The 18481-nt window shown below is 47.2% G+C and overlaps 1 protein-coding gene across 1 annotated transcript in view; it reads left to right on the top strand.

The window, feature by feature from the left end:
• Positions 1-327: 327 nt before the first annotated feature.
• Positions 328-18481, top strand: part of BCL2 (BCL2 apoptosis regulator) — a 91654-nt gene continuing 73500 nt past the window's right edge. Inside the window, exon 1 of the mRNA XM_035318259.1 lies at positions 328-1951. Coding sequence (XP_035174150.1) covers positions 1364-1951 — 588 coding nt within the window. The 5' untranslated portion in view covers positions 328-1363. The remainder of the gene's footprint in view (positions 1952-18481) is intronic.

Raw genomic sequence — 18481 nt, 5'->3', positions numbered from 1 at the left:
CGCCGCCGGCGGCAGCAGCAGCGCGGAGCGCCCGGAGGAGCCGCCCGGAGGCTTGCGCGGAGCTTGCGCCGAGGTTGCGCCGAGGTTGCGCGGAGGCTGCGCGGGCGGGCGGGCGGCCGGGCAGCGGTGCCCAGCGGTGCCCATCGGCGGCGGTCGCGGCCCGTCCGCGCCCCTCGTCGCCTTCTCCTTCCTCCTCGGGTACAAAAGCTGCTCGGGAAATGGCATTATTTCTGCCCGGGGCCACGCTCGCCAGCCGCTCGCCTCTTTTTTTAAAAAAGCAAAACCGCCCCACGCTCCTCCTGGTGAAAAAGAATTGATCTCTTTTTTTTTAAAAAAAAATACATATTTTTTTATTTTTATATTTTTTTTTAATGTGTGCGTGCGCGTGTGTGGAAGCGCCGGGCTCCTGCGATCGGTGTCTGAATGAAACTACGTAAATGCATATGCCCGTACGTTGCACTGGAGGGAAAAACGGAGCACTTCTGCGAGAGCCTGCCTTCAAATGTGCTGCAGCTGGTCTCCAGGATTTTCCGTCTCTCCGGGGCTGTTCGCCTCCCTGGGCTCCGAGGCGGGATTTTCTGAGCTTTGACAGATCTCCGGAGATGCCTGTTAAACGGGAGTCTGGGAAAAAACATTGGAAATCGTAGCGAGCTTGGGTTTTTTTGCCCCTTTCCCATCCCCTCGGTGACTTGAAGCATCCAAGCGGCCGGAGCTAAACGTTTCTGAAGACTTGGCGATGTTTGGGTTTTGTCGTTGCTATTTTTTTTTTTAGAGGAAACTTGACAGAGGAACATATTTATAGTCCCAAGTAAGTACTTTACAGAGGAAATTTAGATTGTGTAGCTTAAAAGAGCGGTGTCGAGGTTTCTAGCTTAAAGGGCGTTGGATTAACGTTCATCCAAGGCTGCTTAGCAGATCGCGCTGAATCGCAGCTTTGACGGTGCGCGTTCGCCCGCTCCTCCGTGTCCCCGGTAGCTCGGCACCTAGGGGAAAATGCACCTGATTTTGAATAAGTATAGTGTTTTTTAGAATGTGTCTCAGCGCCGAGGAGGAAGTGTTTTCTAAAGTAGGTTTATAATAAGTAATAAATGTGCGTCTGGAAGTAAAGTATTTGCAGCGTTTTTTAACCCGTATTTATACCGTGCATCTCAAAGCGAGGAGGCAACACTGAGAAGACAAACGTACCTCCGAGACCCTGGGAACTCCCCCACGTCACCATGAATGAAACCGTGCCCGATACCGTAACTGGATTATAATTTTTGGTGTTATTAAATTTATTATTATTGGCTGCTTTACTTTTTTGGGTTCATCCTGCTCCTCTTCTTCCTCTCTCCCTTCCTCTTGCTGCTCCCTCTCGGAAATCATGGCTCATCCCGGGAGAAGAGGCTACGATAACCGGGAGATAGTGCTGAAGTACATCCACTATAAACTCTCGCAGAGGGGATACGACTGGGCTGCCGGTGAGGACAGGGCGCCCGCGCCTACTGCTCTCGCTCCTGCTGCTGCTGCGGTTGCTGCTGCTGCTGGGACTCCCTCCCGCCACCGCCCCGCCGGGCTGCTGTCCCCGCACCCCGAGCCCCCCGGCTCGGCTGCTGCTAGCGAGGCGCCCCCGGGCGAGGGGCTGCGCCCCGCACCCCCCGTGGTCCACCTCGCCCTGCGCCAGGCCGGGGACGAGTTCTCCCGCCGCTACCAGCGGGACTTCGCCCAGATGTCCGGCCAGCTGCACCTGACGCCCTTCACGGCCAGAGGCCGCTTCGTGGCCGTGGTGGAGGAGCTCTTCCGAGACGGGGTGAACTGGGGCCGGATCGTGGCCTTCTTCGAGTTCGGCGGCGTGATGTGCGTCGAGAGCGTCAACCGGGAGATGTCTCCCCTGGTGGACAGCATCGCCGCCTGGATGACCGAGTACCTGAACCGGCACCTGCACAACTGGATCCAGGACAACGGAGGCTGGGTACGTGCCCCATGCTTTGCTTTCTTCCTCCTCCGATGGCCCACGGCTGGGGGGTCTCTGGGGTGGCCAGCGGACGGGTGCCCACGTGCGCTCACCTTGGCGCGAGCCTCGGGATGCAAGGTTTGCCTGCCGCGTCTTTGCACCGGTGCGGGCCTTCTGCCGGCTCCTCTGCTGTCGGGTGTCACCTTGTGGTGGGGCTGCAGTGAAATGGTGGTTTTTGTTTTTTTTTTGGGGGGGGTTGGAGCAGCTGCAGCTCCCTCCTCGGGTGCTGAAAGGCCAAGCAAGGTGTCCTCTCCATCAGAGGGCTCCGCATTCCCATCCTCTTCACCCACTGGTGGCATCAGCCCTGGCCAAGGCTTGTTCCAGCGCAGCATGGGAAGGGGTTGCAGAGGCACGGGGACGGGCACGGAGGGTGGCAAGTCCTGGATGTAGGGACCACCTGGACATTCCTGCGTGTTGGGGTGATTCACCGGGCACGGTGAGCATGGGGACATGGTGCTAGAGGCAACCAAATGGGCAGGTGACTGCTGGTACCACAGTGGCAGCTGGAACAGGGCTCCGTGACAGAGGATGTTTCTGGGGTGAAAAATCTGTCTTTGTCTCACCACGAAACAAAGGTGCTGGGAGACAGGTCCGTGGGATTGTTCTGGAAAAATTAGTGTTTGTTGTGAAGTTAAATGTGGCTACGTTTCCGGGGTAGAAGTCACCTCTGGCTGAGGTTGGTTTTAGCATCATCCAGAAAGGGAAGATTTCCACTTGTGGAAAGTGAACGGCTTTTATACTCGTAATCAGTCAAAGCACCCTCCCTATTTCTCTCTCTCTTTCCAAAATAAATAACCACATTTGGAAGTGGAAGGGTATTTCTTTCCTTTTTCCGGTATTAATTGACATACTGTGACAAAATGTGGTCCCAGCCACTCTCCCACAAACCAAACCTGCTGAACGTATATAAAGCTTGCGAAATTAATGTGTTGGGGTTAATGTGTTGAGACAGGGCAGCAGCTGTACCAAAGCAGAAGCTTTACGTGCGGGCTGAGAGCGAGCATCAGTCACCTGGAAATGGAGGTGTGCTGGCCAGGAGATCGGTAATTCCAGGCTCGCTCTCCTGTGAAATACAGGCAGCGAGAGGACTTGGTTGCATGGCATGCCTCTGGGAGGTGTGTGTGAAGGAATGGAAAATACAGCATGTGTTTCCCAGTTAGCATGGTTTGTAAGCCCAGCGTTTGCAAAGCGTTAAATTTTCAGCATTTGGTCCCTCGCTAGCTCAGCATTACGCTCGGTGGCGTGCCGCCCACGTTGACCGTCTATTAAAACATGAAGGCATTGCCTTCCCTCTGCTGAGCCCACCTGAGACGAGGGCGTGAGTGTCCGGGGATGTGGGGGACATCAGCATGCTGCCCCAGAGCAGGGAGGAGAACTTCAGGGCCTTCTTCTCAGCCGAAATCTCCCAGAGGGTGCTGCAGGTCCCTGGCTGCCAGCTGCGCTCCAGGCGGGACCGTCCGCCCCTTCTCCCGCACTTCCACCCAGAAGGAAAAAAACTCACGGCTCGTGGGGCCAGGAGGGGGAGCAAAAAATGTGTGCGCGCACGTGCGTGTCTGTCTGTCTGTACATACACAGGCAGGCGTGTGTGGGTGTGTATATATAAATATGTGTGCACGAATGTATAGGAAGTGACTCCAGCACCTAGTGGTTGGGACCATGCTTGGGAGACCTGTGCTCTGACCCCCTGTGTCACAGATCACTGCCCGGGGGTTGCTGCTGTTGTTTTTCTCCCAAAGCAGATGCTGAGGTGGGAGTTGGGGGGGGAAGAAAAAAAAAATCAGTAAAGAGTTCAGGCTGCCGAAGAGCTTCGCTGGTTAAAACACGAGCAGCGAAAGGGTTAGGGATTTCCAGCCTGCTCTTCTGGGCTGGGATGCCTAACTCGTGCGTAAGTCCCACTTCAGGCTGGAAGCCCGTTTGTGGAGCTGGGGCCCACGGCTTGCTGCAGAGCCAGTGAAGTCATCCTGTTGACTCCAGCGAGCTTTGGATCAGATCTGTAAGCACACTGGAGATGCGTTGTCCTGCGGGCGTAGTGTATGAGGAGGAACATAAATAATGAATAAAAATGCGAATGTAAACGGACAGGTGTTACCAGGAATGATTGGCCAGATAAGGCGAAAGCTGCAGCTCTTTCTTGATGGTTAGAAATAGAGGTAACTTAAACTAGAATCACTAAATGCCTTTAAAAGGCAAAGATGCTTCTTATCAACAGCCATTTAGCTGTTTATTGAGGTTTCCTATAAGCAAAAGCTCCTGATGCTGGGTATGTGTGATGCCACTTACTGCTGCATGTTATTTGCAACATGCGTATGGAAGAAGATGTGCAAAGTACTACCCCACGGTGGTTTTTGTCTGAATGGTTGGTACCTCTGAGTCATTTGGTTAGTATTAAGCACAGGCAAAACCTTCTAGCTTGTTACAAGGAGTTAAAGACTAAATGAAGTTTCAAGTGCAGCTCTTGAGATCCTCCCTTCAGCCAGAAGAAATCAAGGATGGCATGGGGCAGTGGATCTCTGGATCTTTTTTTTTCCCTCTCCTAGTTCTCAGGACACATCAGTGGAAGAGCATGCTTTAACACAACTCTGTGAAGTACGCAGTCTTCAGCTTGGCACTTGAACATGCCCTGTATGCAAAGCTCATGACAGCGTCATCAGTGGCTCTTCCTAAGCAGCTGATCACCTTGTAGGTGGCCATGCTTTGGAGGACCTCAGCATAACCTTATGCAACGTCTCCATATCACCCAGGCTCCCTGGTGTCTGCTTTTGTCGCCCTGTCTCTTGCTTAACGTCTAGCTTCCTGGCATGCTGGGGATTTGTGGGCTTATGAGAGGCCATGCAGCATCAGGACATGGTTTAGGAAGAGAGCGTTGCAGTTAGTCATGAGTGTGTGTTACACAGCAAGCACGCTGGACAGCGCGTGTGCGCTTTTAGGCTATTGTATGGGCCTGGGGCTTACACCCAGGTCTGAAGCTAGGTTGAAGCGTCTTCGTTGTTAACCTTCCTATTCTGAATCCGTTCTGGCAACATGTTGGCCGTGTGTTTTCAGAAGGATGTGAATCCTTCATGTTATAAGGAAAACGGAGAAGGAAAGAAGCATATCGGAGCGCAGGCTGGGAGGGGATGTAGCTGGTAGAGTGCATACCTCAGCCCTCAGCAGACATCCACTGCTGGCGGTGCCTGGGGATTAACACCATAACAATATGAAGCATCATACTTTGCTCAAAACTTAAAGAAGGCAACAGATGGATACTGCGTGTTCGAAGGCTGTAGTATTAGCTTGTGGTTCTGGTGGCAAGTAAATGCAGCTTTCAAAGATTTTCACATAGGTCAGGATACCACAATATTGTACTTTGGCCTGATAACATCTTAACTGTGTGACAAAAGAAATAAGAGGAGGACCAGCTCATCTCTGCAATTTTGTGATCCTTAGTGTAATGCATACTTTCTGATTGGCACCTGTATGACTTCATTTTATTTTCTAGTGCCTGATGTTTTAGCGGCAGGACGGCTGGCTTTGCAGTGGACTAGCACATGTTATGACTTTCAACTTTGATGTAGGGAATATGAAATGTGGTGCAGATGGTGTGGGGGCAATAACTGCATTTGTTTTGCAGCTACAGGTTCTACAGGTTCTCCCGTGGGGCATGCACAATCAGGTCTATATATCTGTTAGCCATGCTCAGCTTTGGGATCTGGTAGTCCTACACAGGGCTTCTCTCATGAACTTTCCAAGAAAAAGCACAAGAACATGAGAACTACGGAAGGATATGCAGGTGCCATCATGTACATGTAGGCAGATAGATCTTTGATGTTAATGTAAAGAGGCCCAGGTGAGAGAAGTGTAATTGTGTTGAAAATTTAGAAAACATCATTTTAAATGGTAACATTGGTGTTTTGAACCAGGGATGTGATAGCTGTACACTTCCATCCAATGCAAGTCCTGCAAGTCCTCTCCCGAGCCCTTGGGGAGCAGCCCTGCCTTGCACAGGGGTGCCGTTCCCGAGGCCCACCATGTCCCAGGCCTAGCAGGCGTCCTCTGGGCCTTGCCATCGTCACTCGCTGTTGTCATTCGCAAATGTAGCCCTGGATAAGCCCCTGCTTTGCCTAGCAGCTTCATGGTTAAAGTCTGCTCCCAAGGTTTTACTAGGAGTCTGTCTCCAGCCTGAGGGATTTTACTCCTGTGCTTCCGACATCTCAGGAGGCTTTGTCTGCTGGATGGCAGCTGGTTTTGCTGAGGTGTCCTCTATTTTGTCAACGGGGCTCCTCTTTCTGCAGTGGTGAGGTTTCATTTGGTGGAGGAGGAAGAAGCTGAGTGTCCAATTCCCACTCTCTGATGTCCTTTCTGAGGTGATCATCTAAAGCCAAATGTGTCCATGCTTCTTGGACCAGCAGCTGAAGTCTAGGTTTCCCATTTCCTAGGTTGACTGCACCAATCACTGAGCTTCCTCCTTTCATTTTTTTTATTTTATTTTTTTATTTTTTCCCCCTCTCTATTCTACTTGGCTTGCAGGCACACCTGGAGAAGGAAGCATGAAGAGAGACCTTGCCCTGTGGCAATCTACAGACTGATCATTCCAGCAAGGGGTGGTGGATATAGCTGTCCTATAGCAGGACAGCGCTATCGCTTACGGATGCTGGTGGCATGCAGGGGCCTGCCCGTGTGCGGGTACTGACACTACCTCCCTTCCCAAAACTGCCCACGCTTTTCCTGCGTGTCCACTTGTCCTGTGCGTGGCAGGGCCGTGCTGGCAGACGGGTGCCCCCGCGGCAGCGCAGGCGCCGCAGGTTTTGGCGGTGAGAGGCGGCCTTGCCACGGCTGAATCCCCTGTGGGGCTAACCCCAAGTCACTGTTTGACTGTCGAAAGGAAGCGATCTGAAATCCACCAAGTGAAATAAATGAATTGGCAGTTTCAAGTGTTGCACCTTCTAGGTCCTTTTGCCAGTTTTTGTGGCTTTGTGGGTTTATAATCGAATTCGCAAAATATTATCAAAATATTTTTCTTTTTGCTGTTGCCGAAGAGAGAGAAATTCATTCTGCGGGGAAGTTGTGTGGCAGCAGGGAGGGAAGAACCAGGAGAGAAAGAAAACAACTCTTGTTCCCCAGTCCCTTTCAAATGTGACAGCTTTCTACGTAACCCGCAACAATGTTAGGTTGCATATTTTCTCAGAAGTCTTTTTCTTTTCTTTCTTTCTTTCCTTTTTTTTTTTTTTTTTTAAATACATGTATTGACCGTGACCTTTAAAATTTCAGAGCCACTGGTCTTGGTTATGGAGGTGATGTCATTTGCCTTGATCTTGCAAAGAACCGTGAAGCTCAAACAGCAATCCTATTAAAAAGTTCTGCTTTACTTTCAGTATTGAGAAAGAAGGCAGCTCTGTGTCTGCATCAGTGCAGGCCCCCTCAAGCTGCTGCTCTGCTGAAAAATAAGTGGCTTCATTTTGCCCGTACGTCACTTCAAATTAGGAGTGGGCAGAGTCCCGAGACTGGCGCAGTGAGGTGTGAGCCTGTGTGTGGAGCAGGAGCATTTTCTCAGGGGCCAGGTACCAGGGCCTGGGCTCTCTATTGTAGTTCAGGGACTGTATACTGCATCTCAAACAAAATTAAGCCCTGTGGTTCATCCTTGCACACTGCTCTAAGGTCTGTTGGGCCTGGGTTGGTGGACAGAAGTGGGTGGAGAGACAGGAGCGATGCTTGGGTGTCGCTTTGAAACCTCTGGTTTTGGTCTCTGGTTTGGTTTCTGGCATGCAGGTGAACCAGCCTTTCTGTGTCCTTATTCTCCCTTTGGCTTCACAGCCACCAGGCCAGGCTGGCCTGCAGGTCTCAGCACCGCCTGGCCACGCTGCACGGGACCCTGCTGCTCCTGCCACTGCTGCAGCTCCTGGCATGGGGCACGGGTGGCCACGGTGTGGGTCGGCAGCCTTGGCAGTAGGGCAGTTGTAACTAATACACAGCGTGATAGATGGGGTTAAGTAACAAACCTCTGACCATAAAATGAGTTTGTCACAGAATGGTTGAGGAGTGAAGGACTGGACCGCGTGAGGCCATCTGGTCCAGCCCCATTTTCAGGCAGGGCCACGCAGGGCAGTCTGCCCAGAATCACGTCCAGATGCTTTCTGAAGATCTCCAAGGGTGGAGATATTCCAGCCTTTTGACTGTTGCGTTTTTGTCCCTTTTAGTAACCCAGGTGAAGGTGAAGCACGTGACTGCACTGATGAAAGCACAGCTGCCTGCCTGATCACGAGATCCAGGACAAGCTCCCCGCTCCTCTCACACACAGTTTCATTTGGCTGCTTTTTTTTTTATTTATTTTTTGGCTGTTTGCCCATTCCGTTGTTCTGCCCCATCTGCAGCTGGTGGTCCCAAGCTTTCCTCACCCTCCCTTCCTGTAAGCACCGCTTGTGTGGTGACGCAAAGCTGCAGCCATGCTCACCCCATCTCCACCAGCACCATGTCCACGTGGGGTGGGACTTGGCCCCATGATGGAAAGCAGAGCTTGGCATGTGGTCCTGGGCAAGGCCACCCCATTGCCCAAGTGATGCACGCAAGAGCATCCTGTAGCAGCCTCTGGGAGTACCTTTAATGATCTCCCACCAAGCCATGTGGGGCCAGACCCTGCCCGCCTCCCCTTAGGAGGCTCATCTCCTCCATGGCCCTGCTCTTCTGGGTTTTGTTTTAATGCATTTACGAGTGGCAGGTACCTGGTGATTTAGCAATGATGATAACGCGTGTTCCTCAGTGGCGGCAAAATACTGATTATTTCTGAGGGCAGTGCTGGTCTGCTCTATTTTCTATTTCATGTATAATAATAGGATGGATGAAGGTGTGCGGTGCCATAAATCTTCTCTTCTGCAGCCGGATAGCATCCAGGCCTTCTTGGCAAACATGAATGCCGATGACAGATTTGAGGGATTTTTATTTTACCCTGGCTTTCAGTTTCATTAACAATCCGATGGCTTTTATTTTTTTTTATTATTTTATTTTTCCTTTTTTTCCTTTTTTTTTTTTTTTTGGCTCATGAAAGACTATGAAACCAAATCACTTTTCCAAACACATCTAAAAGTCTGGAATTTATTTTCTGTTATTTTATACTAATGTTGGTTTGCTCTCGTAATGATTGCATATTGGTAGACTTTACTAAATTCCCCTCACTGGAAAGTTCCTTGCAGGTTTCTGGATCTTACAGCTAATGAGTAAGAAAACAAATCTGATTTTAGAAAGTGTTGCCATTGACTTCAATAGGAACAGGAAGAGGCACTTAATTGGACAATTGTAGTTATGTTTACTTTGTATATGCGGCAAGAAAAATAAGATCAAATGAAAAAGCCACAGGTTTTCAACTAATAGAAAAAAAATAGTCTTTTCTGCAACGCACGATTAACCTTTTGTAGCTGTTTCCATGGAAGAGCTCTGGGAGGAAGTACTAAGCTGGGTTCAGGGAAGATTTAGGTATTTATAAGGGTAAGGAGAACATCTGTACTTATGTTCAAATAAAACTGCTTTGAAAGGCAATCATACACCTTGATGAAACAGATGATATATTTAATGTTAGCTGCTGAAATTAGAACACTAAGTGCTGCGGGTAGACCTTTCTCTGGGGCGTGTTATTTCATGGTTTTCTATTGGTTAAGAGTCCCCACACCACTGAATTTACTCCCGCTCAGAGTAACTGAGGATCTGTTATGCAATTCTAACATTTAGAGTTGGTTAAAAGGAAAAAAAAATAGTCAACATCTTTCAGTGCATGTATTATTTTATTGCTATTTTAATTTACTGGAGGAAGAAAAAGGATGTTTCCATTTTGCTGTCTGCGAAGCCAGCTTGGTGGTGGGCTTCAGGGGACTTCAGTGAGTCATTTAGGTATATGTGCCAGCTACAATCAAAATGAAAAGGCCCTGTTTTCCCCACATAGTGATTCAGAGGCTGTCACGTAGTTGTTACAGAAGGCAGCTGAGAGTCAAAACTCAACTGCTTCTCCTTGGTGCTAACACTGAATGCACTTATATGATTTGGGGCAGATCATTAACAGTTCTCTTTTTCAGTCAGCCCCCTATGAAATGGGTAATCTTGCTAGCTATGCATTATTACAGGTCTGGGAAATGTGATGTTGACCCCCATGATATCAAGAGTTGGGCTGACGTTTTTTAATTGGGGAGAAAAAAAAGTCATACAAGATACAGTATTGAACAAAAAAAGGTGAGGTAGAAGAAATAAGAAAAAAAATAAATTGAAGTTAGACTTAAGCTATTTCCAATATGCTGTTTGCATGTGTTTAGCAATACTTGTGAAGCAAACGTTACAAAGATTTGTTTCAGCTGTTGATTTGTAGTTTCTATTTAGGAAAAGGGCGAACAGCATGAGGAATGGCAACTTGGAACTTTATTTTTTCCTTTATGTATCAGCACAGTTCATCAGGCATTTGTTTAATGGGGGAGATTTTCCTTCCTTTTCCATTCCCACAAAATGTGCACATAACAGCTGATGTGGCACTTCAGGGGAAGGAGTAATAAGCTCTGTTACATGCACAGATGCAAAGTGTCTTTGTGCACGCTTATTCCTTTGCTTCCATTCAGATATAGGCAGAAAAAGCAATTTTAAAACAAAAATATATTTTAAAAAAAGTGTCTAGTAATCAAACCTTTGGGCTTGACCATGAGGTTAACATTAGCTTAAACTTTCTGAATTGGGGCTTATTAGACAAAATTCCAACTGCTTGCTCTGGAGAGATTTGGGTGACTCAGTGGAAAGTCAGGACAGGTCCTTGGACTGGAGGCCAACAAAACGCCTCCTTCTGCGGTCCCAGAAAGTCCTGTGTTGTGTCTTCAGGAGGGAGTAGCTTTTGTCAACTTTGTCTTTAAGGGGAAGAACTCGTTTCTGAAGAAAACTCACCATATATTCAGTGTGTAATATGAAATGTAGGAGGGGACCTATTTCTATCTTTTTTTTCCTAGTAAAAAGGAATTAAAAATGATTCAAAGGAGAATTCATATGCAGCAGTAAATGAGTGGGCATTTCAATTAGCAAAATAAGATGATCAGTGTTACCTATCAGTAACATTTTCTTAATCAAGGATGTATACACAGCTCAAGGAAAAAATGGCATTGAAAAAAAGTGAAGTAAAAATTTCCCTCATTCATAATAAATGTACATGCTACGTTGTGCTCCAAGTGTCTGCGAATTTAAGTTCGGTTAGACACATCCAAAGACCCTTGACTGAAGTCATCTGGCAAATCACACTAAATTATGCTGTCTAAATATCTAATCCCCCATCCGCTGATTGATGTGAAAGGTCCCGACTATAACCCAGAAGGAGGCCTAATGCGCGTATTATTTTCAAGTTCTTGCTTGGCCTGTTCCCTTCTTCCTTGCCCAGAGCCACTAATGCGCAGCAATAAATAGCGACGCTGCTCTGAAGCCTGCAGAGGGAAATGCTTTCCTCGTTCCCGCGCTGGAATGCAGCAGCAGGGCACACCAGGAAGGGAGGAAATAAAATCCCTCATTTGAAATGTCAGGTGGCAATCAGGCTGCAAGTAAATGACCCAGCCTGGAGTTCGCTCAGGCTTCTGCGGTAGCTCACGGCTGTCTGCAAAAAATGCTGCAGTAGAAAAATCGCCTGCCTGGCTCTGGACTGGATGCATGGCATCCTGGCCTGATTGCAGTCGATAGCTTTTTCCAGTGCAGCAGAGCTTCCCCCAGGACACAGTGGTGTCCAGCATCATCTAGCAGGCAGCACGTGGGCAGAGCCCAGGCACAGCTCCACGAAGTGCCATACAAAGGCTCGGTTGTGGTGGGTGCTTGGGCACATCTGTGCAGCAGTGGAAAACTACAGAAAGGCTTCCTTGGGTTTGCCTGGCCCTGCTCAGCCAGTAAAGTGTTTCTCAAACCCAGGGATGAGCTGACGAGGACCAGGGCTCTCTGGTCTGGGTGGCACAAGAGGTGGGGAAACCTTATGAGGCATCTCTATATACCTTTCTTCTCATCTGCTAAGGGTGGTTATTTCACTAGGAAATAGTGTATTTATTTCGCAAGAAATCAAATATTTGTTTTCCTGTGTGATTTTTTTTTTTTTTAATTATTATTACTTATTTTTCCAGCCCAGGGAGAAGGTTGTTTGGGGGTATGGTAATGCATTCTGCAGGCTGGGGCTGTTGTGACAGCTTAATGGGCTGAGTGAAGACGCAGCGTTGGCACGATGTTACGCTGTGTAAATGGGCTTAGGGTTTGTTTTAGAAAGCTTGCTCTCTTTTTCCCCTCTCTGCTCCCTTCTCTCCCTCCTGCAGACACAAATACATCATTCCCACAAATGAAACTGTTTAATTTTAATAACTGGCCTAGAGCTAAAACTGACAGTGGGAGCAGAGCTGGTTTGCCGTCACTGACAGCTGGAATAAACTACCTGCTTCCTTGCAAGGGATGGACCGCCAGCTTGTTTGTTTTTAAGGACATTTTGATCCCTAAAGAAACACCTCTCAGCTAGAAATGTCAGAAACCAGGGCGACGGGATGCTGTTTTTCTGCTGTTTAGAAGCAAGGCTCCAGGGGTGGTGGAGAAACGTGGTGGGCTGAGGTCCTTTTTCTCTCTCCCCGTTTTCAGAGTAACTCCTTGTCACAAGGTGTCGGCCCCACCAGTGCCTCGGGAGAGGCTCGGGGTCTCTCTAGAAAAAGCTTCCTGTGGTCAAGGTCCCTGCCAGATTGGTTGGACAAAAGCTCTTCTGTACAGCTGAGAGGTTTTGAAAACCCTGCATTGTGGCAACAAAGGGTGGGTGATTAGTTAGATATTAAATAGTTTTGCAATGACTGGTTTTACCTCTGGCTCCGTAAGAAAGTCAGCCTTCTTATTTTGCCAGTTCTCAGAATAAAATGGCAGCACTCCCATTTCCTCTTCTCCTCCCCCAAGGCCTGCCACCCTTTTTACTTTTATTTTTTCCTCCCAGGGCCATTAGACAAGATGCAAATTATTCTTAATAGGGCCAGAACAATGCCGTGTTCCCAGCGGGATAGTTAAGGGTCAAAGCCATCGCGTGCCAGCCCTCAGTGTGATACTAATTTTGGCAGTGTCCCCTTCTTGTGCCCCAGACCTGGGAGTGTCCCGAGGCGTGACATGGTGGCAATGGGCTTTGGCCTCAGCCGCTGGCCTTGGATTAGTCTCTGGAGCTGCCCTGCTGCAGCACAGGGACCTGGCATCCTGCTGGTGCTTTGACTGGGGAATGGCAGGTCCATGGAGCCATATCTTCACCCCAAGTTTTGGTGGATGAATAAAGTGAAAAGGGAACACTTCATTTTATAAAGTACTTAAAGTATTGGTGTGGGTCTTTTTTTCCTTTTTTTTTTTTTTTTTTTTTCCTTCCCCTTCTTTTTTACCTTGCCAGGAATTCTGCTAGATCCCCAGTGCTGCAAACACAGACGTGCTTACCTGTAAAACGGAGCAGGAACCTCACTGAAGTCATTGACTTCCAGGGGAGCAGGATCAGAGGACTGAAGCGGAAAGTGAAACTCTCTAAAAACAAAAATGCAACAGAGAAGCCTCCTTTTATTTTCAAATTGAGCATAATGCAAAAAATAAACAGTTGGCACAAATGACTAACACAGGTTTGTCAGGGGGGTGATCAAACACATGCTGAATTCAACAGCGTGTTTTGCACCGAGTTCGATGGGGTTTGCATCAGACCCGTAGCAAGACAGGCAAGAATATTTTTCTACAGAAAAATGTCATTTAAAAAAATGTGGAAAATTCTCCTGTTCTACCTCCTACATGTTTCTATTGTCAAACAGTCACTGATCTTATTTTAGACTTGACCTTAATGTTCTTTCCACAGCACGCAGGCTGAATGACATGTTATTCAAGTTCTCAGACAATATTATGATATATCTGCTTTTATATTTAGCTGTAACTTTTATTCTCCTTATAAACAAACCCACCTAATACAACCACCACCTATCCAGAGAAAGTATTTCCATTCCCCTCGGTTTAATTTGGACAAATTTGGCATGAAAACATTCAATAGTTCCATAATAACCTTTGCAACAGGATGCCTGCTGTGCTGACATGCAGGTCTACAGCGAGCTGTACCATGTGCCAGGAAATTGCATTCTTAAGAAAAATCTAGACATAAATTTTGAACAATCAACACTTAAATTTTGAAAACTCTGGCATGAGCTGTTATCTGCCTCATGGGTTTTTGCCTTAATAGCTTTTTACTCTCTCAGCTGTGCCTCTCTGTCCTTTGTGTAGGCTGTACCTCTCGGGTCCGACTGTGCTGAGCGCTGTCATGTGGAAAGGGGGACAACTGGTTGTTTCTCTGTTGTTGTTTTGTGTCCTCCAGCATCCCACCTTGGTGCAACTGGGGTCTGGGTTCTTTCCAGAAGAGAGTAGAGCCTAGCTGGGAGTTTTGCAAGCTGGTGCTTAGCTCTCAGCAGGTGTTCTCGCAACAAGAGGTTGCTGGATTTTGCTGCGGTTCAGCCTTCCCTCCCCAGCCCAGAGAGCCAGAAAGGGGCTGGGAAGAGACGAAGTACCAGCAGACCCCAGGTCTGTCCTAGATCAGCCAGGGGCATCCTTTACCTTGGGGCAAGCCCATTTGCTGGAATATGGGAGACCAAAGAGCAGGCTAGCTCCAGGGTGAGAAAAAGTTTTCCCTGCCTTGAGGTACCTGAGCTCATCTCACTGAAAGTGGAGCAAGAGAAAGTTCAGTGCAGTGTGGATGCCCATCCAGGCTCGGTGGCTTGCAAATGTTCTTGCAACCTGCTTTGCTCCTACTCAAGGGAATGACAGCATGCCTGGAAGAGCTTTACGTGACTCTGCTGAGACCCTCTTGACGCGTGTTGAAGGTTATATCAGCAAAACAGGGGTGGCTGTCCAAGGCTGCGACTGTATCCGTGAGTTTTGCCACTAGGAGATCATAAGAAAGAGTGAGAAAACACACACAGCTCCTTGGGAGAGAAAAAGCCCTGTTTTTCCGGATGAGTTCAGTAAAGCAACTGGCCAGTGTAATCGGCAGAACGGGATTGTAGGAGGAGGCGGGGATCGGGAGGGGATGTTCCACGAATGTGAACTCGCAGCAAAATGACGGGCTGTGAAACCGTGTGAACTGAACCCCATCAGGGGAAGCTCACTAAAACTTGAGCCAGGAAAAATTATAGAGCTCTATAAATAGCTAAATTGAATGCATTTGTGTGTGTGTGTGTGGATGCACACATGTATCTATGAGGTCATGTGCATAAAAGAAATACAGTAGTACTTCATGTGTTGTTTTTTTTTTTTTTTTTTAAGTAGTGGAAAATGTTTTAATGATTTTTTTTTTTTTCCTAGAGACAGTACATTATGTTCTGTCCTTAGGGCCAAAAACACAAAGTGCCTATTTTCATGAAGAATCCTACAGAAGGAGGAAGGGAAAGTATTATGCAGTGTAGCAAGGGTATAGTAGCCATTCCACAGTGATTACACATCCAAGCAAAGACTGCAGCAGAAAACTCAAAAATACATTAGAAGCGGAAAACAAGATGTGTGAAGTGTTTCCTATTCACTCCCCACACTTATGACAACCAAGCAAACAGAGGCTGCCACAGAGTTTACATTTAACCCCTTGATTTGATAATAAGGCAGCACTTTTGTGTGAGGCAGTCCGCATGTTATGCACGCACACAATAGGTCGAGGACTTCCTGTGCTTATTAATTTTGCTCCCTCACAACTTTCAGTTGATTTTCAGTATGTTATAAGAGTCCAGTCAGACAAGAAACAAGTGACTGGAAGTGCTAAGCCATAGATGTTTAGGAATTAACGTAGCTGAAGCAAATCCCAGCCTGAATAGTTCCTAAATTAAACTACAAAACAGTTTTTAGTTTTATACCAGTAAGTCTGTGATTCAAAGTCTGACCCACCCATACCTTTTAGTACCTTTCATTCATCTTGTGATAGCCAAATGATGAATGAAGTCAGTCTTCTGAAACAAAAAGGTTCTTTTCCATACAGAATTCAAGTGGATTAAAGAATCGGTACAGTCATTCAGCTTAATTTAAGAGCGAGTTGCAGTCTGGGCTGTAATGCCCTCATACCACAAGGAAATCAAATTTGTATTTGAGTCTCCTTCGCCAGCTTGTTTGAGCATTTATGATAACATCAGTAGCTTGGTAAATGATGTAATGGGAGCTAAATCAGGATGACCAACATAAACATCTGTCAGTGCATGTGAACATTTGATGTACGACCCAAGGGCCCAGCGCAGCATTCAGCATCTTGGCAAACAGTCTTGGGACGTCGGCGTCACTAGAGGTTGCAGGATCACACTCTGGAGGGGATACGTGCTGTCTCCTCTGTGATGTTAGCAAGCGACAGGGTGCATGATTTGTGTGGTTTGTATCAGGCGAATCACTTGGGAACATGTCCCCTCCAGTACGCGTGCTGGGCAGCACTCACCCAGTGCTAAGTTTCAGGGCAAAGCATCAGCATCACCGTGGCTCCTCTCTAAGAAGTCTCAGATGGTGTTTATGTGATACATGTGCTTGCACTGGTCCTCTGAAGGGCAGGAGAAGTTTCCAGGGGTAACTGGTATTGTTCTGGGTAGCCAGAGATTCACAGTCCGATTCATACCCGAAATGTCAGCTTTGGTGGTTTGTGCCCTTAATGTCAGAGGAGTCATTCCTTACGCTCAGACTGTTCTGGTTGTATTTTGATTCAAAATAATCTTGTTGTCATGTTCTTGCTTGGATTTGTAATTTTCTGGACGTAATCTGCCTTACTTTCATGTTCCTAATTATGAACCTAATTAGGTTAATGTTCCTGATTATTATGATTATTATTTTAAATGAGATTCATGTGGGGAGCTAATAGTATCACAATTCAGACAAGTGTGTAAGTTATCAAATATGCATGCCCTCCACAGAAATGGACAGAGAGGACCTGAAAAAAAAATCTGCCAGGCTCAAGAGCTGCCTGCTGTATTCAGTTGTTCTTTGATGGGCAAAGCCTTTGGCAGAAGGGCAGCAGGCGTGAGAAGCGCCCCAAGGAGCAGCGTGGGAAGGTGGCGAGCTCTGCTACCCCTGCTCTGGTCATGGCCCTCAGCTGAGCACAGAATCTGCAGCCAGACCCAGGTTTTGCTCTGGGCTGTGGGAAAGGAGGATCCCACTGTCTTTCCCGGCACAATTGCAGCCAAATTCACGTCCTCCTCCCTCTCACCTCTTCTCCCATGGGTGTTTCAGGCTCACAGTACCTGTCCCCATTTATCCCGAGAAAGGTTTTGCTTTAACCTGTTGAGCTATGGGAAAACTGTTCCCATCCCCACTACATCCTAGCAGTTACAAGAGAGATTGCTTTGATGAAAAATAGGCATATTTGAGTATTTTACTCCTTTTTAATCACTTCAAGGTGCTTATAATTTACTTCAAAAGAAGTCTTTTGTCAGTCACAAGTAAGTACATGAAGTAGCAAAGCATACGCGTCTTATTCCCATGGCTTTTCAAAAGAGAGCTGGCAGCATCCCCTGTTTTTTATGATGAATATAATCGAGACTCTGTTTGCACCAAGAAGAAAGAAGTTAGGTATTCCAGAGTTACCAGGATTTTTTAGACATGAAATGCAAACCTTTCAAGAATGCAAGGTAAACTCCATTAATTTAATTTTAATTTTATAAATTTAATTACAAGCTATTTTCTCTCTTTAAAGAAGCGCTACCGACTTCAAATCATAATTAGCCTAGAGTTTTCAAACTAAAAGTGCCAGAACAGCACGTGGTTATTGTAAATGAGAAGACTGCAGAAAAAAAAACCACCCCTCCTCACCCAGGCAGATGTGCGCACATGCACCATTGGTTTTTACAAAGTATGCTGTCAAGTGAATACTGCCATGTTCCCCCTTTAATCAGTTTCCTCTTTTATTTGTGTGCTGTTTTATATAAAAGGAAAACTGCTTGTAAAGTCAAGCTTTTTAATAATTCATTCAAAAGTGATTAGAGTTTAAGAGGAAAGTTCTTCCTTTAAACGACTGAGCTAAATGGGAAAAAAAAGCATGGGTAGCAGAGGGTGAAATTAATTTCTGCTTACAGTATGCATTTGTATATTTAAATTCCATATTCAGACTTAAAAATTAGATTTAAATAGAGCGTCAGTGGTTATCATCTGTATTCAGATCCTCCTCCCATTGGTAAATTTAGTTCATTCTGAATCTCCGAAGATGCTTTCTTATGCAAGAAGATAAAAAAGATGATTTTTGTCCTTGCACGTGCAGTGTTTTCCCAGAACAGGGTGAAAAATTCCATTCGGGACTCGCGACTGTTTTTTCTTGCCAGCAGTGATTTTAATCCTCTCTTCAGGCTGTGCCCGGCCGAGTGACCCGGCAGCATCCCAGCTCCGTGCTGGATGTGTTGCGCGGTGCTGGCAGGGGTGGGACCAGGTGGAGCAGGGTGCCTGCTCTGCCGCCTGGGCGAGCAGCGACACTGCGCAGCTCCCACGCAGTTGCAGTTTAAATGAGTGAAATGGCACTGACCCTTTTGGTGGTGTTGACGT

This window comes from Oxyura jamaicensis, chromosome 2, assembly GCF_011077185.1.
Source record: "Oxyura jamaicensis isolate SHBP4307 breed ruddy duck chromosome 2, BPBGC_Ojam_1.0, whole genome shotgun sequence".
NCBI classification, from domain to species: domain Eukaryota; kingdom Metazoa; phylum Chordata; class Aves; order Anseriformes; family Anatidae; genus Oxyura; species Oxyura jamaicensis.
The sequence above is the reverse complement of the archived record's forward strand: the minus strand, read 5'-3'. Positions and strand labels throughout refer to the sequence as shown.